The sequence below is a fragment of the Micropterus dolomieu genome, linkage group LG12, assembly GCF_021292245.1.
Source record: "Micropterus dolomieu isolate WLL.071019.BEF.003 ecotype Adirondacks linkage group LG12, ASM2129224v1, whole genome shotgun sequence".
In the NCBI taxonomy this organism is placed as follows: Eukaryota; Metazoa; Chordata; class Actinopteri; order Centrarchiformes; family Centrarchidae; genus Micropterus; species Micropterus dolomieu.
The window spans coordinates 24,554,525-24,580,063 of NC_060161.1; the positions used below are offsets into that span (position 1 = coordinate 24,554,525).

At 42.0% G+C, this 25,539-nt stretch overlaps 3 protein-coding genes across 12 annotated transcripts in view; 2 read left to right on the forward strand and 1 right to left on the reverse strand.

The window, feature by feature from the left end:
• Positions 1 to 5,294, reverse strand: part of si:ch211-63p21.1 — a 16,260-nt gene extending 10,966 nt beyond the window's left edge. Inside the window, exons 1-4 of the mRNA XM_046063724.1 lie at positions 5,142 to 5,294; positions 3,961 to 4,062; positions 3,290 to 3,379; positions 2,966 to 3,040 (exon numbers count right to left, since the gene is read on the reverse strand). Of these exons, the coding sequence (XP_045919680.1) occupies positions 2,966 to 3,040; positions 3,290 to 3,379; positions 3,961 to 4,029 (234 nt within the window). The 5' untranslated portion in view covers positions 4,030 to 4,062; positions 5,142 to 5,294. The remainder of the gene's footprint in view (positions 1 to 2,965; positions 3,041 to 3,289; positions 3,380 to 3,960; positions 4,063 to 5,141) is intronic.
• Positions 5,295 to 9,065: 3,771 nt separating this feature from the next.
• On the forward strand, positions 9,066 to 12,817 carry si:ch211-63p21.2 (FH1/FH2 domain-containing protein 1). Its single transcript, XM_046065702.1, has 9 exons — positions 9,066 to 9,198; positions 9,685 to 9,825; positions 10,039 to 10,221; positions 11,053 to 11,172; positions 11,266 to 11,427; positions 11,690 to 11,940; positions 12,100 to 12,322; positions 12,399 to 12,507; positions 12,606 to 12,817. The coding sequence occupies exons 1-9, from the start codon at positions 9,070 to 9,072 to the stop codon at positions 12,632 to 12,634; spliced, it is 1,347 nt and encodes a 448-aa protein (XP_045921658.1). The 5' UTR covers positions 9,066 to 9,069; the 3' UTR covers positions 12,635 to 12,817.
• Positions 12,818 to 13,204: 387 nt separating this feature from the next.
• Positions 13,205 to 23,603, forward strand: LOC123980414 (heterogeneous nuclear ribonucleoprotein C). 10 transcript variants are annotated; one of them, XM_046064776.1, is made up of 11 exons: positions 13,205 to 13,327; positions 15,080 to 15,113; positions 15,601 to 15,654; positions 18,181 to 18,230; positions 18,939 to 19,186; positions 20,597 to 20,669; positions 20,814 to 20,861; positions 21,018 to 21,178; positions 21,280 to 21,393; positions 22,092 to 22,318; positions 22,545 to 23,603. In XM_046064776.1, the coding sequence occupies exons 3-11, from the start codon at positions 15,628 to 15,630 to the stop codon at positions 22,647 to 22,649; spliced, it is 1,053 nt and encodes a 350-aa protein (XP_045920732.1). In that variant the 5' UTR covers positions 13,205 to 13,327; positions 15,080 to 15,113; positions 15,601 to 15,627; the 3' UTR covers positions 22,650 to 23,603. The 10 variants fall into 10 exon arrangements, with proteins under 10 accessions (XP_045920732.1, XP_045920738.1, XP_045920734.1 ...); XM_046064782.1 differs by having other exon boundaries at positions 22,092 to 22,243; XM_046064778.1 differs by having other exon boundaries at positions 18,954 to 19,186.
• Positions 23,604 to 25,539: the final 1,936 nt, after the last annotated feature.

Below are 25,539 nucleotides of genomic sequence, written 5' to 3' on the forward strand. Positions count from 1 at the left end.
TGGTCTGATGAGACCAAGATAGAACTTTTTGGCCTTAATTCTAAGCGGTATGTGTGGAGAAAACCAGGCACTGCTCATCACCTGTCCAATACAGTCTCAACAGTGAAGCATGGTGGTGGCAGCATCATGCTGTGGGGGGGGTTTTCAGCTGCAGGGACAGGACGACTGGTTGCAATCGAGGGAAAGATGAATGCGGCCAAGTACAGGGATATCCTGGACGAAAACCTTTTCCAGAGTGCTCTGGACCTCAGACTGGGCCGAAGGTTTACCTTCCAACAAGACAATGACCCTAAGCGCACCGCTAAAATAACGAAGGAGTGGCTTCACAACAACTCCGTGGCTGTTCTTGAATGGCCCAGCCAGAGCCCTGACTTAAACCCAATTGAGCATCTCTGGAGAGACCTGAAAATGGCTGTCCACCAACGTTTACCATCCAACCTGACAGAACTGGAGAGGATCTGCAAGGAGGAATAATAATAATATAATAATAATAATCCTTATTTGTAGAGCACTTTTCAAAAACAAGTTACAAAGTGCTTTAACAAGTGTAAAGAATAATACAAAAAAAGATAAGAGCATGAAAATTTAATATAAAATTAGTAAAATACAATAAAATAAAAGGGATAAAATAAAGTCAAATAAGATCGGGAAAAGCTCTCCTATAAAAGTATGGCAGAGAATGGCAGAGGATACCCAAATCCAGATGTGAAAAACTTGTTGCATCTTTCCCAAAACGACTCATGGCCGTATTAGATCAAAAGGGTGCTTCTACTAAATACTGAGCAAAGGGTCTGAATACTTATGACCATGTGATATTTCAGTTTTTCTTTTTTAATAAATTTGCAACAATTTCTACATTTCTGTTTTTTTCTGTCAAGATGGGGTGCTGAGTGTACATTACTGAGAAATAAAATGAACTTTTTTGATTTTTGGAAAATGGCTGCAATGAAAAAAAGAGTGAAAAATTTAAAGGGGTCTGAATACTTTCCGTACCCACTGTATATCTGCATCAGCGTTTAAAACAGCTGATATATGACTATTAAAAAAGAAACAGAGAGTTGGATCCTACCCTCATGGCATGAGTGTTGCATAGTTTGCCCACCAGAGGGTGCGCTGCAGCTCCTCTGTTAACAACACTGCAGCACCACAGCACAAAACATCAGCTGACCTGAGTCTACCAGATCTACGAAGAGTAGCTCCTGGTAGCTCTCACACTCAGTGATCCTGGTGAGTTGGTCTTTAATAGCTCTCATCAACTCTCCTCTTACCATACCAGACTTCCTAACCCTACCGTTTTTTACTGCCCTCTCCAGGCTCACAGCAGTGTGTTTAATGTTACGCTAGCTGGTGTTGGAGGTTTCGCAGCTGAAACAGTGTGGCAATTCGACTGACTGGTCCTCTCATTTGCCTTTAATTTATTACTTCTAAATAAGCAGCTAATGTTGCCCATTGCTAAATCAGCCACAAAGCTAATGTCATGTTTATCAGTGGAGGAGCACTAACGTTATTGAGCGATTAAACTATAGTGTTTGACGTTTTCTAAATGGCGTGTCAGAAATGATTAACGTAAGCTGAACAAGTGTCTAACACAGCTTCCTGCCTAACAAAGTTATCTAAGTGGGCTCGGCTTTCAGATGTGAAAAGTTAGTGTGAAATGTCAAAGTTGCAGGTCCTCGTTGTAGACCGTCATGTAGTATTAGATTAATTCAAGGGCAGCGTTTCATCTGGGTCACTGTATCATAGCATTTTTTAGAGCCAGATGGTGGTTAGGAAATGGTTTCTCATTGCACTGAATAGAATTAACAGAGTGCTGGTGGTTAACTAGATGTAGAAAGTAGTCATTGTAGCAGATTATATGTAAGGTAACTGCTGCATGACTATATATATATATATAGTTATTTCCCTATGTAGGAGAGCCGTATTTATCATTATTATGATAGCAATGACATGAGAGATGATATATGGTATTATTATTATTTTTAGTAGTAGTATTATATTGGGAAGGGGGGAGGGGACATTAGTTCTCTGCATTTAACCCATCCTATTTAGGAGCAGTGGGCTGCCATCGTACGGCGCCCGGGGAGCTGTCCAGGGTTCAGTGCCTTGCTCAGGGGACACCTACGGCATTGATTCGTGCTGCACCCAATGCGGAGACCCACTGGTTTCCAAGCCAAGTCCTAACAGACTGAGCTAATGCCCCCCCAAATAAAGGGAAAAAAGAATATTGGCCGATATATCGGCATATCAGATTTTAAAATCCTCAAATATCGAAATTGGACTTAAAAATCCTATATCGGTCTGGCTTTAGCTTAGCTTACCCAAAGAGCGGAAACAAGGGGAAACAGTTAGTCTGCCTTTGTCTGAAGGTTGAAAATAAATTGGCCTATTAACACCTCTAAAGTTCACAAATTAACACTTTATATCACTTATGTTTTATCTGTATTTAAACCGAAGTGTAAAAACAACATGTTGTGGTTTACCAGGAGTTATGTGCTCTTTCTTGGCTAAGCTTATTCTAAGCCAAGCTAACCGTCTCCTGGTTGTAGCTTCAGATTTCACAAACAGCTACAGCTGAGAGTGGTATCGACCTTCTCATCTAACTTTCGAAATAAGCGTATCTGCTTTTAAATAAAACAGTGGAAACCGGTCTACTCCCAGTTCTATTTCAAGTAGTAATATGGCTTTCATGTACACTATTGTGTGCACTGAAATTACTCTTCCAGATGCTTTTTGACTAACAAGAAAGAAAAATAAACATCAGTGCCCAAACATTTCAGGGTTACATACATGTAATGAACCCTGCATTAGTCATGTATGCCCTTTAACATACTGAAAAACCACAGCTGCCTGCCAAAATAAAGGCAACACATATGCAACACATATATCAAAGCTTCAGACACCTGCAGGTCGGACTCACACAGGCCTGTTGTGAAGAAACACAAACATAATGTATGTCACACATTACCTCTGTGCCGTATCCCTCAGAGTATCTCGTTATCATTACTCTGTTTTTACCACAGTATTCACACAGCCGTGAGTCCTGAGAGCAGAAAGTAAAGAGAAGAAGATGGAGAGAGCAGAGACGTCATTAGATTAATTAAATTATTGAAATATGACTGAAACAAACGCCGTGGACAGCTCCTTTAAAAACCGTAAAAAACACAAACAGCAGCAGAGGTATAGCGAGGTCAGCAGTGAGTTAAAGCCGTGCATTTAGAGCACTATTACAGATGAAGGAACACTCTGAGCTATGGCCACAGACATTTAAGTGGGAAGCCTGAGCACTCACCGGCGTAGGCGTGTGTGCTTCTGAATAAAGTGTACAGGGACCGGCCTCGCACAGACACACTACATCTACCTCTCCACAACTCGCCCCCATCTGAGACAGAGACAAAGACAGAGAGGATAAACAACTGTGATCTGTTGACTTGTGCGAAGCCTCTCATCCCTTTTATCTTCAGCCAGCAGCATATTAGCAAAGTAAGTTAAAGGAACAGAGTGACGCTTTAAAGGACACAAAGTTATATAATGTACAACAGCATCAAGTGGAATGAACATGGAGATATCATGAGCACAAGTCTTCATTTCATTGGTCCCTGTCAGTGGCTCGGTGATGAGATTTCTGGCTTTTAACCTTTTCCACCTACTCACATTTTAAACTGCTCAAAAGTGGAGGATGGTTAACTGGCACTGCCAGACATTTGAGTTGCGAGGGCTGATAAATCCATGTGATTCAGTCAAAGAAGTAAATAACATCAGAGATATAATCACAGACGAGGTGGTATAATACCAGTCCACCAGATGTTTCAGTTGCATATGTTGTAACATCATTAGATTACTGTTAAACTGTAACTTTGTGTCAATTAAAGGCCACAAAATGTGATTCCCAGCATACTTTTGTGTCATATACAGATTCACACGGTACACGCAGGTACCAGTTATTAAAAAAAATGACCTCACCCCACAGTCATTGTCAGACGTCTCTCCGGAGGAAAAAAGGCCGTGGGAGTCAGATTCCCTCCGCAGCATGACCTCTGACCTTGCTCACACGCTCACATAGACCTGCCAGGGCATATAAACAGCAGTGGAAGTAGCTCGGTAACATTAACTGAGGGTTTTTGAGGAAGTTTTTTTCTCTGTTAACATTGAAGATTTGAGGTTTGGGAGGCTTGTTTATTGATCTACAAATGCTAAACATTTTAGTAAAAAAAAAAAAAGCAAGCTCTGTAACACCAGCTTTTCGGCTGGGCGATAATTCAGTACTATCAGTGAAATCAGGTTGTGATGATCTAATCATACAATCAATCAATATTTTTGTTTTACAAAATGATATTGTCCCAATTTATGCTATGAAGCAAATCATCAATCGTATCAACTATAATTCATTTTAATTTATTCTAATTGGTAACACTTTCTAATAAGGCACTCAAAATGGAAGGGTTGAAAAGTAACGGCTTTATTATTGGTACAAGATTTTTTTTATTAATATTGTGATATCGACTTTTACTAGCTCTTTACAGTCCATAGAAGTAAGTCTATAGCATCATTGCTTTTTACAAAAACAACATTATGTTTAAGAATAATAAAATGTTCCACAGTGTGTGAATATAGTTTCCACTGACACATATATTAATAAAAATCAGCCTGTGGTAATTGAGTCATATTAAACTTATTTTGATGATTTTTTTAATTGAAGCTATAGGCTTAATGTTTATACAATTCCCATACAGCTGGAACAATAATAATGGTGCATCATTTACATTTTTTGTAATTTTCCCTAGTTACACTGAAAACATTAGTATTGAGAAATCTTCGGTGTCACAGTGGTGTACAGAGGATGCTGTCTTTACACAAGCAGTGGGGTCGTGCTGTCAGAGATTTGTCATCACTTCACCTCACAGTAACATCTGCTCAGTAGTGTCCGCACTCCCATTACGTAATAACCTACGACAGTCAATGTTAGAGCCGGACAACTTTTCAGATAACGACGCGAGGTGTAAAGATGCTGTCAACACTGACTGATTATGTTTTCTAATGATACTCAAACAAGTACTGTTATTTTCATACAGACATGTACGGAAAAACGGAGACAACTCTTAATTCCACGCCATAATAAAACAGGAAAGAGTAACCCATCTTACCTCAAACGCATTCTGCCCGGGAACATGGAACAAACCCATAAAAAGTGAATGGACTTCTGTATTTAGAGGATGAGCAGGAGGACACGGCGGTGCTTCTCATTGTGGCGCGGGGAAGCCATGAGCTCGCGCTGCTTCTGAGTGTTTGACATTGTAGCAAATCCTCTGTGTGATGTCAGCCCCAACGATGACAGGCAGCTACAGTCCGGGAAGCGCGCGCTCACCGGGATACCGTACGTTCCCAAAACATCTCGGGAGCGCGGAAGACGGAGGGAGGGAGTTCCGTTCGGGACTTTCAAAATAAAAGGCAGCATTGAAGAAAGTCAAACAAGAGGTAAGGGATTGAATATGCTGTGTACTGTATGTATGTATATATGCATTCAAGCAGGCCTACATTCAGGCTGGATTCAATGGCTTCATAACAAACCAAAATGACAAAATTGAAGAAGATTAACTGAATTTCAGTCAAAAAGTGGTTAGCCTACTTAATCACTAGTGCATATTTACATTATATATATATATATATATATATATATATATATATATACGGCCTACATTCAGATAGATAGATAGATCTTTTTATATATAGTCTATGAGATAGATAGACAGATAGATAGATAGATAGATAGATAGATAGATAGATAGATAGATAGATAGATCAACTCGAGGTCATACATATTTAACCTATAGGCAAACAGCAGTGAAATATAGAAAAAAGAGAATCACATCGGGCCCCTGGTTACCTCGGTTCTTCACATTCCATTTGCAGTGTGTAGAGTGTGTGTGTGAGTATGCTGGAACAATTCCTGGCATCAGATGTGTTGTGTGGTAATAAGATTAAACACATATATCTATGAATATGCTAAATATAAACACAAATATGAAATAGTGAAGTTCTTGAAAAAAGATGTTATCATGTTAGCTGATACTGTGCTTTAGTGGTGCATATTCACATAATTCAAATTCCAATTGGTAATCCAGCTGTGCACACTTTCAGAAAAGCTTGTTTTTGGTCTTCTTCTCATTCTGGCTGGGTTCTTACCTCTGGACCATGACCTGAAAGTGGTTTTGTGAACCCACCAATCATCATGTCCAAAGGAGAGAACCTACGTACCTTCACTGGTCAAAACTGCCGCTGTATTGTTGCAATGAATGCATGGTGCATAGCAGTGTGGTACACCGGTATGTAATTGTCTTTTAGGAAAATGAGACGTTTGGTTGTTTAAAAATGGTGCACATTCAATGGTGTGTACTGAGTGGTTTAAATTGAATTCAAGATCTTGTTCAAAGCATAACTCAGTTGAGCTTTTGTGATAAATTGAAGAACTTGTAGGCCAGTGTGAAAACCCTCTTGTTAAGAGGATTCATTGTAAGCACAGGGTGAGTGTCGTAGTTCAAAAATGAGCTTTACATGAAAAAATCCAAGCTGTGGTCCTTGACTCTCACAACTTAAAAACTGTTACTATTCTCAAAGCAAACTGGGAATGATTACATGTAATTTTGCCTTGATCTTTATCTTGCACTGTAAAGGCCCAGAGAGAGTTGAATTACATTCAGTGGAAATGGTATGACAGACAGAGAAACAGATGAAAAGAGATGCACACATTCATATACACAACCACTGCCACACACACACACAGACACACAAGGCTCATCAAAGAAAATAACCGGAAATGTCTGTTCCCATGGGAAATCTGTCTGTTTCAGTAACTGCGATTCTGTCTAGTAAGTGTATCTTGGTCAAATCCTGCTCAGTCTTCATTTCAATGTATTGAACACATATTGGTTATCACACATTGTCAGTAGATTTTAACCCTTAAAGGTCTTGGGCTTGATTGGCCTTTTTTAAAATACCTTTCATTTTGCCTTTGTATCGCCTACCACACAACACATTTGATCAAGCATTTTAAAGGGTGCAAATGCAAACAAATATTGCAAATATGAACATAAAAGGTAAAATTGAGATAACATCACAATGTGATCGGCGTCTCTGGTGGGTTAAAAACTCCAAATGTCCCAGGTGTATGAATTTTAGTCAAAGAAGAAGATGCCTGTGTTTGCGTGACCACTCCCAGATGTGCCAATCAAGATAAGTTGAAAAAGAGTTTTTTCAAAATCCTCTTTTGCAGCAGCAGCAAAAATCCTGTTCATATATAAATGTTAACAAGAGCTAAATCTTTCCAAATAGAGCTCATTTTGGCCTAAACGTCCCATGAGCCCCACTGAATGAGATAAAGTGTAATTAGGGGGAGACCTAATGGCCAAGGGAAAGATTCTCATTATTGCGGCATGTCGACCATGCAAATGACCCCTGTGAACTGTATACTGCTTGCTTTGGAGTGATTCAACAGACCCAGTGTTTTTGGTTATAATTTGTTTTACCCAGTTACCCAGTATGTTTTTAAAATTGCTGAACTTCACCCTCATGTTTTATCAAAGAATATTTCTTCCTTTTAAAGATGTTGCCCACGACTTAAGCACTGCTGCCCATAAGCTTTATCTCTGCTGCATAACAAGCTTTTAAGGCCAGCGTTTCTGAAGATTTGGGCTTGCATGTGTGTCGGCACAAGTCTCGGCTCATCAAGGAAGCTTTGATTATTGCTTGATTATAGTACGCTGATGTGTCGTCCACAACGTTGCATGTAATTAAAAAAAAGAGATCCAGGGCAAATTTGGTCAATTGCGCTTTTTTATGTGCTCACAGGGGAGAAGGGGATGCAGAAAAGGAGGGAAGTAAAAGATCTTTAGTGGCAGATAGGGAGATTTGTGTACACACAAGTAGCAATACAAACAGGAGATGCAGGCCCGATAAGGAAATTGAGGGAAAGGGTGCAACTCAAATAAACCAGGACTAATGCACCAACGGACCAATGCACCTCGCTCCCTCTCTTTTGTGCTGTCACTTTACAGAAAGAGAAACATGGAGAGAGAGAGAGAGAGAGAGAGAGAGAGAGATGAAAGCCAAGGGAGAGCTGCAGAAGCACGACATTTAGATGTTCTGGAAGTGCTGCAGAAAGGCATTCCTTGGATTTTCTCATCAGAATTGGTTACAGGACTGAACACAACCCGACAAAACTCATATGGATTCCTTCTTTTTGACTGAGGTCACCGGTTTCTGGCACACGCACAGGAAAACAGCGGACTTTTGGATCAAAGTGTCAGACTCGGCTTGTCATTTTAGAATTGACGGACAAAAACTGCACCCAAGGCAATTGCAGGTTACGGTGCTGTGAGAACACCCAGTGGTGGTTCAAAGATTACGATTTGGTTGTGTGAGTTATGCACTTCTGTGGTCGTCAAGTGAGGCTGAGCATCCACAGACATTTAGATTTGTATACATATTGTCTGAGGGGTTTGCTGACTGCACAGTGAGAAGAAGAGACAAGGAAGGGATCACATTCAGCTGCAGTGTGGAAAATATGGATGAAAGCAAAACTTATCTAAAAAGGCCTTGTTTTCTATCTAATATGTAGAAGGAGGATGCTTTGTGGAGTCACTTTTCTCATGCACAAAAAAATAAATTATACCCTGGTTTATCACGGTGATGCTGTTGAATATTAACAGAACTTTTGGAGTCACGGACCACCCTGAAATACCGATGAAGGAGTCGGACCAGACGAGGGATAACCCCCTGTCCTGGGATCTCGACCAATGCTGGGGTTCATTCCTAAAACCAGCTGCATGTCTTCGCGTCAACACTTTGGATTTCTCAGACCTCTGGGATGAGGAAGACAGCACAGAGGACGAGGGAACCAACTCAACCACTGTACCATCAACCTGTCTCCGAGCCCCTCCAGCACCCCCTCCTCTTCCTCCCCCTCCTCCGCTTGCCCCACCTTTGCCCTCGGCCTCGCATGAAGATGCTACCATCAAATCTCGCACCTTGAAGCTCCACTGGAGGGAACTGCAGAGTTTGGCTCCCCTTCCCAGAATGACCCGCTTTGGGACGCAGACTATTTGGTCCGGACTTGAGCCAGTCCACTTGGATACAAACCGACTGGAGTACCTGTTTGAATCTAAGGGCCATAGCACCAGTTTTAATGTGGTTTCTGGAAGGCAGGTAAGACCTATGAGACAGAAAGATGCCTCAGGGATGTCGTGAGATTGGGCTTACAAACGTGTTCTACATTTTGCAGTATCTGTTTTTCTCCTGTGGAAAATGCAGATTTATGAATCCAGACAACAAACTGCAGTGTAATTTTGTCAGATTGTGACAAAAAAGTGTTTTGCCCTTAGCACTTTTGTTGAATTTACTTCTATGTTAACACTTCTGATAAGGTGAGTCATCTGCTGCTGCATGATTTTGAATCTTATGGAAATTGCAAAATGTTAAGTAGCAAGCATGAACATCAGGGCATGTGGCACAACATTTCTCCAGTACACCAAACATTTCTATCTGGCATTCATCCAGATGCTGCTGAAAATATTTAAACCGCTCCTTACAAATGGTATGAACTCTCCTGAATGAGGGATTTTTATCCTGATTGGTGTGTTATTGACTATTAGTTGAATAAAGGGCTTCAGATTTCTTTATATCTCAACACAGAAGCAGCCGTTGGTCTCGGTGTTGGGGATGAAGCGGAGCAACATCATAACCATCGCCCTGAGCAGTCTGCCCCCTCCCCGCCTCCTCCCCCCTGCTATCTACAGCATGGACAGCAGTGTGCTGGACAGAGAGGACGTTCAGGTATAGTAGAGGTCATGTCCTCCAGAATTTGAGCTTCAGCATTTGATTAACCTCTAAAGTTAACATTTGTTTGGAAAGGCAATTTGTTGCCCTTGCCATGTTGTTATTATGTAAAAGTGAAACCTGAGCGGGGTGCAGATACGAACAGCAAAAAGTCCCATTAGGAGTCCTGCAGCATGGGTTCATCTCTTTCCACATTCCCTTCTAAAACAGCGGCTTAAAGCTTTAATGCCAACAGAAGAGGAACTTTGTCTGATCAAGGATGCCAAGGCCCAGAATCCCCACTCCCCTCTGGCCCCAGCTGAGCTTTGTCTGCTCACTTTGGGGGAAATCCCGCATCTGAACTCTAGGCTTCAGCTGTGGGCCTTTGCTCTGGACTACGACTCCCTAGAAAGGGTAAGAGAAAGTCAAACAAGCATGCGATGGAATGGGATGGAAAACTGTTTTGCTATTTAGAGGTTCAATGTGTTTTGTGGCATCTAGTGGTGAGGGTTGCAAATTGTAACCGTCGTCTCACTCACCGATCCCCTCTACCTTTGCAATGTAGGAGAAGCTACAGCACGCTCTGTCGGCTCTTTTACTAAATACTACGTGTGGTCCTCCATTTGTTCAAACTTCACTTCTCTTCTTACTTCTAACAAACCAAACGACTTCTTCTTCTTCTTCTTCATTGTACATATTCAACGTAGTGATAAAACGTGCTCTGTAGAGCAGTTTGTCCGTTTGGGCCACTGTAGAAACACAGCGGCACAACATGGTGACGTCCATGTAAGAGGACCTGCGCAGTATGTAGATAGAAATGGCTCATTCCAAGGTAATAAAAACACTGAATCCATAGAAATTATATTAAATTTCTCTCAATAGATCCTTCTAAATATTACACACTGGACCTTTAAAATGATAGATGAAAGATAGATGTCTGTTTTGTTACCCTCTCAGGGTAGAAACTGTTACATTTGCATTTGAACTGAGCAGAATCTAGGTAGTTTGCATGAGCATTAGTGTGACCACCACGCTGCCACCTACACAAGCTGCATTATCATAAAATCAACCGTCACAGTAATGTTGGAATGACAAGTAATCCCTGTATGAATGCAGCACCAAAAACACCACTGTGGTGACTTCCTATCACCACAAATATCTAAAAATAAAACGTGGATTTGAGGGCTCACCTCTGTATGAGTCACAACCCACATTGTCCTCTAAATGTGTCCTTTCTCTTAACAGGAAATTGCTGAGCCTCTCTTCCATCTGAAGTTGGCCATGGAGCAGCTCGCAGCCAGCCAGACCTTCAGATGTATTCTAGCAACAGTGTTAGCGATCGGTAACTTTCTCAATGGATGTAAGGTGAGTGCGTTGTGATCCATTGTTAAAGCACTTTTGAGCTTTAGTGAGTCATATTCCTCCCCCTCCTCTGACAACATATTTTAATATGCCAAGGCCCGTGGTTTTGAGCTGAGTTACCTCGGAAAGCTGTCCCAGGTGAGGGATACACACACTCGCCAGCCCCTGCTGCACCACGTGTGTGTGCTACTGATGCAGCTCTACCCGCAATCGTCTGACCTCTACTCTGACATCACTGCTGTTACTAAAGCTGGCAAGGTGCGTAGCTGCGCTTATGTGTGTGTGTTTGTGAGCCCGAGGGAGGATTATTTGGATGTACAGTAACAAAAAGGCTGAAGTAAAGATCACCATGATTGATTCCAACTCATCATGACAAGATCATAAAGGGCGTCCAAAGCAAGAACAAAAACAAATCCTATTTCAAACAGACAGTAAACTATTCAGTTACAATAAATCCAAATAACAAATCCACTGTGAATCCATTTCGAAATGCACTTCCCTTATTTTCTCGTCTTTGCAGTGTGACTACTCCCTAGTCCAGTCCAACATCACCCAGCTAGAGGCCCTGTGCAAAGCATCATGGGAGCAGCTGAAGGTGCTGGACAAGGCAGAGGAGAGGAGGAAAGGAGGAAAGATGGAGAAGAGGAGAGGACAAGAAGACGAGGCCTTGGCCTCGGAGGCCTCGCTCCGTTACAGGTTGCCGAAGATTTTGAAAGAGTGCGAGGAGAGGCTGAAGGTCCTGCGAGCCGTCCATCGCCGGGTTATTAACAGGTGTGCTGCAAGTACATGGTTTATATAGTTCTTGTTGACATCTTTAGCACCTCCTTGATGTGATGTTTTAAGTTCAAATTGGAGTCATTTTGAGCCCAAAGGTTTCCTTTTTGTTTGAGTTAAAACTTGCTGTTTTCCTCTTAATTTTCGCTCCTCCAGGTTCCACTCTTTCCTCTTATTCCTAGGCTACTCCCGGGCTATGGTCAGGGACACCAAAGAGGAGGACTTCTGTAAAACCATCAGTAACTTTTCGTTAGAGTACAGGACCACACGGCAGACCATCCTCCTGCAGAGAGAGAAGGAACGGCAGAAAAGTGGAGCAGAAAGCCCAGGCCCTAACACTCCCGCAGCCAGAAGGAAACGTCAAGAAACGCCAACACAGGTTCTTATTTCAGATGCTCTTAAAGTACCACAAAAGGATTGAGTGGTTTTGTTAATTCATTATCTGCCAATTCCAGGAAAATGAGGAGCAGCGTAGGCTGGAGGAGGTGCTGAAAACACCTGAATCCACCTCAAGACTGGACGTCACTCTGCCTCGAAACCGCAGGAGGATGACTGACTTCCAAAGTACTTTGTTATTCACACACACTTTAAAAAAAGCTCAACCATGACCTCTTTAATTTATCAAATGTGTTACACTGAACCCATATTTGTTTACTCCTCAGGTCCTTTCTCACGGAAAATGAAGTGGTGACGCCGTTGATATTACTTTCAGGAGCCATGCGGTCACTGGTGCAAAAAAAAATTTTTGTGATTGTTATTTATGACTGACTGCTGTTAAAAGGCACCGTTTCGCAGCACAATATTCTTTAACAGTTAGAGAATGGACGGGATTTTGCGTCAATTGAGTTGTATAGTAAATATGCATTAAAATGAACAATAAAAACAGCCATATGAAAAATAAAATGTGTAAAATCTAAATGAATGTAGCAACATTTGAAAGAGAAAATGTGCCATGACATGATGAAAATAAAAACCCTTTAGAGACTGATAGATGTCCTCCTCTTAAGAGTTAATAACATTGTTACATTACATTATATTCCATGCTACATTATGATAAATGGTCCCTTTTTGATTTTAAGTGTCATTCTGATACAAACAAATAAGCTACGAGTGCTGCATATACCGATGTCGTCACTGGTGAGCCGGACTGACAAGCGCGTCTGCCAATCCCTAAAGGGTATAACCACAAAGGGAGGTTCAAACATCCAATCAGAAACTGTGACGCAGAAGTGGGCGGATCTCTTCTCTTGCGTACATGAGTCGACGCCATTTCGTGTCCACTGGTTTCAAGGTGATACAATCAGCCTGCAGAGCCGTAAGCGGATCTTTACCTACTCAAGTAAAAACAGCGTTGAATTTTACTCATTTTTGTATTAAGCTCCTGGTGAGTATTTTTAACCGAGAGATTTTTTCTCCCCTATCTTTTTTTTATTTTTTTCCTGACTTCCTGAACCGTCTTTGGGACTTTTTTGTTTTTATTTTTAATGCATTTTTCCTGGCTGGTATTCCTGAGACTGTGTTGGCTTTAGTGGCGTACATTTTGTGATGGCAGTGTGAGCTGCGCAGAAACTAGTTTTAAGTAGCTTCCACAACAACATTTTTGCTTTTGTTTTTCGAATAAGACATTTGAAAACCTCAATTTTTCCCCCCGCTGTGTTATCGTGTTGTTTATTTGAGTGTGGTCGTATTTTCGAGGAAAGAAATATGGAAGATTGTTCCAGTCTTCTCTGGACAGTGTTCAAAACGGGTCGCCCTTTTTCTGGAAATCTGTTTTTAAAAGGTTTTTTATTCTCGTCCTGTGCCTTGTCCCCACCCGTAACTTGATTTGCAGTCGTTGACAGTGACTCATAAGATACGTTTTTCCTATTTTCATTGTGATTTTCGCTGTGCTGAGGCAGTGTATTTTCTACTGCAAACCTCTCAGGAGTGATGTAATTTTTGAGGCAAGATGTTTTTTCCTTAAGTGGGCGCGTTTTTAAGGAACATTAACACTACAGTGTTTTAATGTATTGTGCAGTCATGGACCTGGAGTTTCTGTAGCATTGGTGCAAATAAATTTGTGTAATTTAGTATTTTGTGAAATACTATTTTTAAGTTTATTCGTAGATCAGTTTTTTTCTGAGCTGTGGAGCTGCTTAGACCCAGGAGGAAGGCCCACAAAGGAGCCTGCAATAAGCTGTAATCAGGCCTGCACCTTTTTGCTCTGTTCCTTTCTTGAATGCATCATCTTAAAGCTTTTTTTTGACGGATCAGTTGCATACGTGTGTTTTGTGTGTGTGTGTGGAAAAACGTAGTGTATATCTAGTCTGCAACAAAGGTTTACAGTAGGAAGGCAGGGTGCTGTTGATAATGGCCCCCAAAACTGCAAGATCCGTTTTACCCCTATTGTACCCCACCCCCCTTGGCCCAAAGTGTGTCCTCTGGAAGTGTCCTTGAGCACCTCCTGGCTCCAGGGGCGCTGTTCTGCTGCTGTTGTACAGCCGGCCCTTTACTCTGGCCCCTACAAGGAGGGCAGGCAGGAGGAAAGAATAATGAGCCACCAACCCCCTAGACTGGTGATGCTCTGGTGTGGCCTTTATAAAGCTGACACCAGTCTGATGATTTCCTTGCTCACATTTGTCAATGCCAGTTTACATATCTCTGTAGAAGTCTGAGCACAAATAAGCAGGTTTGAGTTTTACAGATGAAGTATGAGTTATTTGTTTAACCCATTCCATTCCCTCTTTGTTTGCATGACCATTTGAATTCCCAGTTAAACTCCTAGCCGTGCGCATTCTTAACAGGGTTGGTGCCATATTCACTGGCTTACTCCCACTCTGGATCATTAGTGGTTTTATTTAGAAAATTTGCAGTTCAAACGTCAGTGTATGGAGCAGTAGTAGAATTAGAGGCACAACAAACCAGTTCCAGAATAGTATGATAATTGTCTATTAATTATCATTAAATAATTACTCTAATTTGTTCCTGGAAAAAGCAAGTTCACTCTTAAAGTAGCCTGCCTGCAAAATGTCTAAAAGATTTTGTTTAGTTTTTCTCTCGACACATTTTCCATACGTCCCTGCTTTGTGGTAATAATAGTTCTAGTTCCTTTAAAAAAATCTTTTCTAATATTACGTTTTTGTTTCCCCCTGTTTAGTTTTTGAAGCCACTTTTTTGAACAGCGGCAAATCGTAAGTTGGTCTCAACCTTCTGTTTTTTGTTTTTTTTTCTCACCTCAAATTTTGCATCACTTTTTTATTTTTTATATTCCACTTTTGTTTTCACCCCTTTGTGATTCCGCCCATTTCTCACCCTTTTTGGATTTCCTAGAGCAAGAAGCATGTAGTGTTTTTTGTTGGGGTTTTTTGTGCTGTGAAAGTAGAAATCGACTGTTTGACACTAGTGGCCTCTTACATGAGCTCCCCCCCCCCCCATGTTCCCAGTTTCTGATAATCAAATGCATTATGTTCAGTGTTGATTTTTATAAGAGGCCCAATGTGTTGCTAACTCCTGAATAACACTCACTTGACTCCCTCCTGCAGCCAGTCCTTGGATTAGGGCTGGCACTGACAAAGGCAAAATAAGTCCTGTTTTTTGCTGCCTTTGCTTTGTAATGTGATTTCTTTTTTTGAGTATGCATGTCATTTGATGGAGTCAAATCTGGTCCATTACCCACAGAAACAAAGATACCAGCTCTTGATAATAATGATGTCACCATTATCACCCCGAATAGTAAGTTTGTACCCATTAAAATAAGCATGCCTATTGAATACTATGAATCACTAACTTGTTCATTTATCACTAATACTGTTATATTTTTATTACAATCTACATGAGGTTGCATTTCTCACACCAATTATCAGTTACACTGACTCGGCATTTAAAACATCAGAGTTTAAGATTGTATTCCTCTCAATTTTTGCTCCAGAAAGCTATTGAGTACATGCACGCAGACGGCGTACAGCTCCAGACACGTCTGTACAAACTGCAAAGTCATTTTGTCACCTCTGCCTTCAAGCATGAGTCCTGAGAGCTGCAGGCGCAGTGTCGTTCACAGTGGAAGCACAAACATTAAACCAACACTCACACATAACTGATCTGTTGCAATGAACCCACTTGGCAGTCACAGTGAAACTACAGATTTCCGGTGAACACTTTAGGCCACCATACAAGACAGCCAAGCTGAAACAGAGGATAGGAAAAGTCACTGCTGGTGTATGTCACATTCAGTTTCACACTGCCATGAATGGGCACTGTAAATGAGGGGTGACAGTAACCCAGGATGTTGAATGTGAAATGATAAATACGATGGGGACCTCACAACATAATGCAGTATAATAACCTAGCAATAAACATCACCTCTGTGAAGCTCGTCTTGTTTAAACTGGCCTTTTTTCACTGCTTGGATTTTGGCCCCAAAATAAAAAAGGTCACTAATAAACACGTTGAATGTCACACTTATGTGATGTACAGGCAGCCGACACGTGTTGCATGGAGAAAAGTCCTAAAAAGTGGACGCCATGTGCCAAATACACCTAAATTACACAGACAGTACAGGGCCCTTGCAGTCACTGGCAAAAAAAACAGCCACATAACAGACAAACAAACATTATAGACTTCACCATTTTTTTTTTATTCCCCACCCTGCGATTTATTACATGCAAGATGTTACTGGTATTTTGGCCACCAAGTGTGTAAATGAATACCAAATTCTCCAATAAATGTTTCTCTTACTGTGCAGCAACACTGCCTGATTGGTTGCGTTCAACATCATTGTCTGTCATTAGAATCGCACAGCCATAAGCGCTTGGATATAAACCCTGGATGGTCCCTCGTGAACCCCAACATTCCACAAAGAATTACAAACATTTGCTAAGTGGCCTGTGATCCCCCCCTCCCCACACACACACACACCCGGTGTTGTAGACACTTTGTCAGCTTGCCAAGCAACAGAAACATCCCGGCCAAATCATGTAGAGGAGAGCAGGACATTAAGCTTTGGCCAGGCAGCCTGCTGAAAACCATGTAATCCCCTGCTAGTAGCTACTGGCCAGGGAGGGACAGGCTGCTGCCGGGCTACAGTTTAGCCCAGCTGGTTGCAGTGTTGTGTTGTGTTTTGGAGGGTGAGAAATGGCTTTATGGTGGCTGAAGTGGTTGATGATAAGATGAAGGAAGGAGGGAATTAGCGAAAATACAAGACACACTCAAAAGGCCAATGAGTAAAGCCAGTGTTTACACATGGGAGGGTTTATGTCCTGATGCTGAAAGAAAATCCCACAAAGCTAAAAAAACAGCCAGGAATGTATTCAGCCAAATCTTTTATTTCTGATGGTGCATGATGGCCTTTTTTCATGTCATAGTAATTTTATTAAGCAGAAGTGAAGTGTCTTACAGTTGGTGCTGGTGGTGAGGGTATGCTTGTGAGAGCTGTAATTCTTTCTCGCTATAGCTTCCCTGTGTTTGCCACATCATTAATGAGACCCCCCCCCCCAATGTTACATAAGTTTGCAGCTTTTGCCACTAATGCACCAGCAGCAACAGTATGGCCTCTCATTTTTAAAGCAGACGTGCTTTACGCTAATGTACGACACGCTAATGCGACTTGCTTGTGTAGCTGCCTCTTTGTAATTGGGATTTACTACAAGTGCTGCCTGAACTGTAGATTTAAGAGGAGCAGCGGAGACGAGTCTAAAAAATCATGACGACATTTAAAGTCCCCAAGAGGGAATCAAACAGAGGATACAGCAGCTATGTAGTCTGTGGCTGAACCACTAGGCCAGAAGGACACCCCCCCCCCCCCCCCCCCCCCCCCCCCCCCCCCCCCCCTTTGTTCTGACAAACCTTACATACTACTGCAAAAATGATAACGGTTGAAAGAGACATGTCACAACAAATCTGAACTTATGAGCTTCATTAAAGTGGTGTTTACTGCAGGGATACTGTTTCTAAAAATCAGTTTTACAAATACACACTTAGAAAGTAAAACAGTTTGTCAAAAGCAGCTTTCTCACGTTGATGCAAAATCTTGTTCTGTCATAACAAACATTTATCCTACAGGTTTTTTCTTTTACCACTTCCATTAAAAAACATTTTATTGACCACCTCCTGAACCGGGCCCTCTATCTTTTTTCTAAGCACTTTTTGGTTTTGCCAAAAATCCAAGAGTGGGAGAAGAGAAAAAAAATCAAGCTTTTTGGAGGTGTAGTAGATGTGTCCCCATCTCTCATAGTTCCTCCATGACCCTCTTCTCTCCAACAGAGTCAGACAGGCAGGCAGACCTCCAGCGACCTGAGTACAGACATGATGGAGTGAGTGCTGGCTGCTTCATGACCCCAACAAACTTTCTGTTCTGCTGTCCCATATCTACTTTTAGAGACTTGTGTCTCCCTTTTGAAAATGCAAACACACATTTAGTGTGTGTGTGTGTGTGTGTGTGTGTGTGTGTAAGATGCTGAACTCCACCTGTACTGTAGAAGGAGGTAGAAAGTAGGAGCCACACTTTGAATTTTCATTTGCATGTCTATGATTACAAAACCATCTTGTTAAAATAAGGGTATGTGGTTATATTGAAATTAGTAAATGAACATAACGTGTCATTAGTGCGCAAATTATAGGTCAATTTATAGATTACTTGATGGACAGACAGTTAACAAGAGTTTGTTATGATTGATTGTGTAAATGATCAAATGTGTGAAATAGCTGCTTTTCTCTACATGACTGTAAATTGACAATATTTTTGTTTTGGACTGTTAGTCGTACAAAACAAGTAATCTGAAGATGCCAACTTCGGCTCTGTAAAATTGTGAAGCGCTTTTTCTGAAACTTTATGGAATAGTGAATTAACTCTTCCTGTCTCCCAGAAGATCCCTCCCCTCAAAGGATGTTTCCCTGATCTTTTATGTCCTTTTCCCCCTCCTCTTCTCCATCTGCCGTCTCCACCTCATCTCCACCTGTCCTCATCTCCACCTCTCCTTCATCTCCACCTGTCCTCATCTCCCCCTGTCCTTCATCTCTAGCCTGATGGCCAGCAGCAACGTGACCAACAAGACTGACCCGCGCTCCCTTAACTCCCGCGTCTTCATCGGCAACCTCAACACCCTGCTGGTCACCAAGGCCGACGTGGAGGCCATCTTCTCCAAGTACGGCAAGGTCGTCGGCTGCTCCATCCATAAGGGCTACGCCTTTGTGCAGTATTCCAATGAGAGGAACGCACGGGCCGCCGTGGCCGGCGAGGACGGCCGCATGATCGTGGGACAGGTGCTAGGTGAGGTGGGTGAGGGGAGGTGGGGTGAGCTCCATGGATGGAGCTACAAAGTCAGGGAGTCCAGTACAGAGTCTTAGAATCGGTGCTAGAGTCCCTTCCTGAAGACATAGTTTGAACAACTGTAATAATTATTATGAAATATGCAAATCAAAATATGTTAATACTTGGGATCTGCAGACTTTAAGTCTTGTTTTAAGAAATGTGTGTGTGTAAATAGAGACAGCTCTGTACACAAGATGCTTTTTGCAAGTTGAGATACAAAACTTTTAAATTTTCAAACTGAACCAGTCTCGATGTCCATATTCAGACTTTGATGTGCGTTCCTGTCAAGTCTGTGAGGACCTAGGATCGTCCCGCTGTCAAATCGTCAAGTGTGCGAGGGCTCACTTGCAGACATTTTGAGCCCTTTAGTGAGTCCGCATTTCTGCAAACTTTGCCTGAGGGAATTGCCCACAGTTCATTACATTGTGAAGTGAAACATGTGGGGCACCAGGGAAAGCCCGGAAGCGAGAGAAAAATTCCAGCAAACCCGCCTTTATAAGAGAAGAAAGAAGAACGGTAAACAAACAAGCATGGAAGTAGCAACAAACCCTGAGTGACATTAACATGGTTAGAAAAAATAGAGTAGAATTCAATGAAGGTAACATGATGATGTCACAAAGTAATAATAATTTAAAATGAAATAAACCAGTCAGTCATTCATTCAGTGCTGTCCCATTCCTATTTGTAACATTTTGAGCCCTTGCACTCCATCACTTACCAGGTGACATCAAATAAGTCTGTGAGGGTCCAGGGCTTAGTGTTTAGGGTGTGGACATTGTGCCTCTATTTGCTATATGCGCTTGTTTCAATTCAGTGTCACAGCAGTGTAGAGGCCTATCCCAGCATGCACTGGGCAAAAGACAAGGAAACACTATGGATAGGCCATGAATCTGTTGCAGGGCCCAAACGCAAACGGATAAACATTGACGTCCGTCACAATTTACAGTCACCTTCAAATTCAGACCCACAGATGAGCAGAGCCTCTGTGCTGCCCTCTAGTGCTTAAAACCAGGAACAACAGTGAAAGTAGGATTTTAAAGCATTATTTTGCACAAGTGATGTTTAAAAGCATCACATCAAAGTAAAGACATAAAAACAGCTGTTTCTGATCAAAATGTTCTGACCAATCTGGGGCTCCACACAAGTTAAAATAAATATGAGTAATTATTTGCAATTGCCACCTGTAGAGGTAAAACCTGCATTAGTCTTCCGAAATAACATACCATCAGGTGGAGGGGAAGGAGAGATAAAATGTGTTAATTGAAATTTCACACTTTCTGCCCATGACATGTTCTGGCGCATTCTCCCACTCCTGGCAACTCTTAACTCTTGCTTCCACCCCGTCCTCCCTTGTTTTCCCTCCGTCAGACATCAACCTGGCAGGTGAGCCGAAACCTCACCGATCAAAGACAGTGAAGCGTTCTGCAGGGGACATGTACAGGTGCGTACGCACTGATTTACGCTCACAACAGCAACAACAAATACAACAGTGTAACCATTTCTGTAATTCCACATTCAGACATGATTTGAAACGCAAAGCCAGAAAAAGTATCAAGTCAAAGGTAAATCTCTGCTCTCTCTACAGTTCATCTCTTGATTTGGACTATGACTTTCAAAGAGATTACTATGATAGGTAAGCTGTCTATTCTTTCTTAAATTTGTTAGAATAATTGCTCATGAGCTGTATATTAATGTGTATGCTGTTATTGTTAAGATTACGAACGTTTTGCTGAATGAGCTTGAGAAACTGACATTAGACAATTGTTCGACTCGTGCATTTGTGTCTCAGGGTGTACTCCTACCAGTCCCGGGTGCCCCCTCCCCCTCCTCCCCTGTCCCGTGCTGTCATTCCCTCAAAGCGTCCCAGAGTCAGCCTGAGCGGAGGAGGGAGCCGGAGGACCAAAACCAGCTTTTCCTCCTCCAAGAGCAGCCAGAGGACTTCCCGTGCAAGTAGGTACCCACAGTTCTGTCATGATGGCCGCTGTCCCTTGCTGCTCCATCACACCCGCATCACAGTCCTAAAGACTTTCGTGCTGTTTCTCTCCCCACAGTGAAGGCAGATGATCTGCAGACCATCAAGAGGGAGCTCACGCAGATCAAACACAAGGTGGACTACCTGCTGGAGAGCCTAGAGCGCATGGAGAAGGACCACAGCAAGAAGTCCGGTGGGCCTTAATGAGAGTTTATACCAGTGTGGCAGAATGAAAACTATATAAAAAAAATGTATTTTTTCTGGTGCAGAGATAAGTTAAATTGGACAACCCTTTTTGTTTTCAGATTTGTGGTTACTTTAAGAGTTTCCTGACCAATCATATTTATTATAAATGTATAAAACGACCAGTGAAACAGTGAATTTGACAACTCTGTATTTGGAAAAACAAGAGGTAACCATTTAAAACAAGAAACAACCACACATCGCACATTTATACTCTACTTGCTAATGTGTGATTAACACCAAAGGAAGGCTTCTCTGACTCACAGTGCTCTAAGATGAGTCATGAAGGGGCATATGCAAATTTCAAGTATATAATTTCAGCCAATAGAACATACGAACTGTAGGGTTTCATTTCAGCGTGATCCCACCAGCCCCATCATTAATATTCTCCAGGTCTATCAAGCTAACCAGCTAGTACCAGTTAGGATGGAGTTAGATGCTTGTATCTGGGTGTCAATCTAACAAACCCTTCCTCCCTTTCCCTTGTGAGTTGGAAGCATTCAGAAGGAAAAATGATCCTCAACAGCCGCAATTCCAGTTTCCATTTTGTGGTCTGCTTTTGAGCTCACCTGCCCGTATCCCCCCCCCCTCTCTCTCTCTCTTTGTATCACTTTTTTTCTCCCCCGCCGTCTCCCTCCATTCATTCAGAGATGAAAAGCAGCAAACCGGAACCAGGTGAGCTCTCTTCCCTCAACTCCTCCACCTCCAGCAAGAAAGACGACAGCCTGAAACGGGACCGAGAAAGCCAGGAGCTGAACGACTCCGAGGACGAGGGCGACCTGCTGGAGGACGAAGACGAGGTGAGGAGCTGGGAGGAGGAGAGGGAGGGAGCCAGGACGAGAGCTAAGGCATCAATGACTTTTGCAGATTATTCAGTGAGTTGGATAAGTCTATGAATACCAGAAAATATTGAACGATTTCCCAGAACCTGTATTTTGACGAATCATTTACATTATTTTTAAAAACATGAATATCTTCTGATGTGTATGTGTTAAAGTCACTCATACAGCACTGTATATCCTTTATGTGATATGAAAACTTCAAAAAGAAAGCTCCCAGGTTGAGGTTATTTGTCCTGTTTCCACTTTTCCTTCTTTGCAGATGAAAAGCAGAGGGAGAGAGGAGGAGGAGGAAGATGAGGAGGAGGAAGGCGAGCAGGAGGAAGGAGAGGATGACGGCGATAGTGCCAACGGAGACGACTCCTAAACATTACACAGGCAGACACACACACATACACAAAACAAATTGTGTATGATTGTATCTCCACACCAGACCTGTACACGGTGATCATGTGCTCATATCTGCTGAATTGACTGGACATTTCTATACAGTGTAATGTAGATATTGCTCTCTGTCACACACATACAGAAACCCATAAATATGTCATGATTTTACAGTTTTCTTTCAAGCTGGTAATTTGATGTTCCCCTTTTTTTTCCCCCCCCGATTTTATTTTATTTTTGTTGACTTTTTTATAGATGTTTTCTGCAATTGGATAAATGTAAGCTCTGATGTGTTACATTTAAACAAAATGCAAGTTCAGTTGAGGATCGATGTAACATTGTATAACATTGTATGTTTAAACTCAGGGCTATAAGCCATTCCAGTGTAAAAAAAAATTGAAGGAAAGCCGCTATCGGTAATTGTTTTTTTAGATGATTGGACTTGATACCAACAAATCACCACCCCAGGCAGTGGCTGACTTTGAAACAAATCCGGAATAAAAACATGCTCCTGTGCAACGGGTTAGTCTTGAGACAAAATACCAGACATGGTACTACAACTTGAAAATGTATAAAATTAAAAATGTATTCCCGATCCAGCTGCTGCCGAGCCGCCTCAAACCAGCAGGTGGCAGTGTGTCCTAACACAAAAGCCACACAGAAGACCACAGGAACTTATTTCTGTCAGAAAATCTTCCCTTCCTGCCTGTTTGATAACAACATGAGTATGTGCAAAACCTCACGTCGGACTGCACAAATGCTCAGACAAAATCCTCATCGTTCTGAAAACAGTTTGGTTTGCTGCTGAGGTGTTGCGACCTTAACTGACCTTGACTTGTGTAATGCAGTGCTCCTCCATGTTTGTCTTGTTTCTGTTGATGTTCTGTTTGTCATTCGACTGCAGTAATGAAAGTGAATAAACATGTTTTCCAAGTTGGAACCTGTCTGTGCCTTTTAGTACAATTCAGGTACAGCGTGAGGCGGTGGGTCGTTGGCGTGCCATTAAGGCAGATAGAGAACAGAGAAATGATGAGTTGTGCGAGAGGGTGTGCATTGACATAAATGGGTTTAGCCGTTAAGCACAGTACATGCGTACAAGTTGAGGCTGGACTGAGTTGTTTTTATTACCTTGTCAAAAACTCTTGCTGGGCCGGTATTTTCACATATAGCTTTAGAAACAACCGTGCAGGTAGTTTGGCTTTTTTGCCCAGGTTTTCAAATATTTGTCGCAGAGTGGGAAGGAGGCGAATATCGGAATTGGAAGATATCTCCAAACAGAAGACTTAAAAATCTGACATTGTGGGGCCCCTTTCAGACAAAGTTTTGGCAAATTGGCACCATTAAAGTGTGTTTAATTGGGAATAGAAGTTCCTGTTTGCAATGTACACATGGATGTAGAAAAAACCGTCACTGGGTTGCTTTGATACTGAAGAAAACTTCTCAGGTACATTATGGTTATAAGCAGCATCTTTTTTCATATAGCGAGACACATTTAAGGATGTTTATTTGCGATGGATATCAGCGGTAATGATATCCTCTGTGAAGTTGAAGTCACACTGAATCTAAAGATATGTGTCTGCCTTCCGATTCCAAACAGAGTTATGAATCTGAGGAGGTACGAAATTTACCTTAATTGCCTTTCACCTCAGGCAGTATAAGTCTCTCTCTCTGCCTTCGACTCCCCTGCTCCCTCCTGGGGAGTAACACTCCACAGTTTGAAATTCTAAGTCTAAAATGATGCAAAACTGCAACTCAACTCTGCACAGCTAAATATCTGTTGAGGTAAATGAGTTAAATTGTAATTTTGGTGAACTGAGCCTTATCAATTACTTAAATCTGTACCTGTACAATTGGAAGGGAGAAACATTTCCATGTTGTAAAAGCTAAACATGGGAATCTACCTGTTTGTCCAGAACTTGATTACCAATGACCAATACACAGCATACATTATGCTGCCAGGAGTCTGCGAGGGCCTTGGAGCTCGGTAATGAAGGCAAGAAGAGGGAACCAGCAGGAGTAAAGAAGAGGTAAAGAGGCAAAGAGAGGAAATAGGAATAACTAATCAATAAGAAGCAGTGTTCAGGGTGTGCTGTGATTAACAAGGGAACAACAGACAGACGGAGGGGGGTGCATAATGAGAGGATGATGGATGGATGGATGGATGAACAGGCTGCAGAGGAGTGGAAACAGATGGAAGAGCCGACAGATGGAGACGGGGCGAGCGGAAAAGCATTTTGTGGTGTGCGCTGGAGGGATGAAGGATGTAGAACATGGCATGCAACAGTTAAAAAAGTGAGAGATTGCAGAGCTGCACCTTTTTGCCAAAATGTCGTCTAAGCACTGTGTGACCCTTTACTGCATGGAAAACGTTTCATTACTTGACTTCTTACGAAAATTTGTGTGCATTTTGAGGGTTTTATTAACATCACGCTGGCGGTTTGGTGGATTTAAAAGTAGGCACTTCTAACTTCTCCGACAAGGCAGCGATTACCTCCCATATGTGTCAAGCAAGGTGTTTCTGAAAGAATTCTGTGAAACATTTGTTCACATCTTACAGGCTGTGCCATATGATGCAAAAACATGCCCGGCTGTGGCTAAATGGACATTGTAATGAAAAGAAAGTGAGCACAGTGCAGTGGGAGGTTAATGTGTGACTGGAGTGTGATCACTGTTACAATGGGGACATTGCCCAGTCCTGCGGAATCAATGGATCAGTAGCACAGAGGAACTCACTCACACTCTTGTCTTGCTATCTCGTTAAATCTCATTGACAAAGTATAGAAAACCCCTCAAACACGGTAAACAAAAACACTATTGTTCTGGCTTTGTTACATAGTTCCACATACGTAGCCTACATTTGCTATGAAGCTGTT

Bases quoted from the DNA above. Each gene is read 5' to 3' on its own strand.
- LOC123980414 (XM_046064776.1), top strand. From the start codon at position 15,628: ATGATGTCACCATTATCACCCCGAATA. The intron at 20,862-21,017 runs GTAAGCTGTCTA...TTTGTGTCTCAG, and splicing joins CAAAGAGATTACTATGATAG to GGTGTACTCCTACCAGTCCC. The intron at 21,394-22,091 runs GTGGGCCTTAAT...CCATTCATTCAG, and splicing joins GGACCACAGCAAGAAGTCCG to AGATGAAAAGCAGCAAACCG.
- si:ch211-63p21.2 (XM_046065702.1), top strand. From the start codon at position 9,070: ATGACCCGCTTTGGGACGCAGACTATTTGGTCCGGACTTGAGCCAGTC. The intron at 12,323-12,398 runs GTTCTTATTTCA...TGCCAATTCCAG, and splicing joins GTCAAGAAACGCCAACACAG to GAAAATGAGGAGCAGCGTAG. The intron at 12,508-12,605 runs GTACTTTGTTAT...TTTACTCCTCAG, and splicing joins GAGGATGACTGACTTCCAAA to GTCCTTTCTCACGGAAAATG.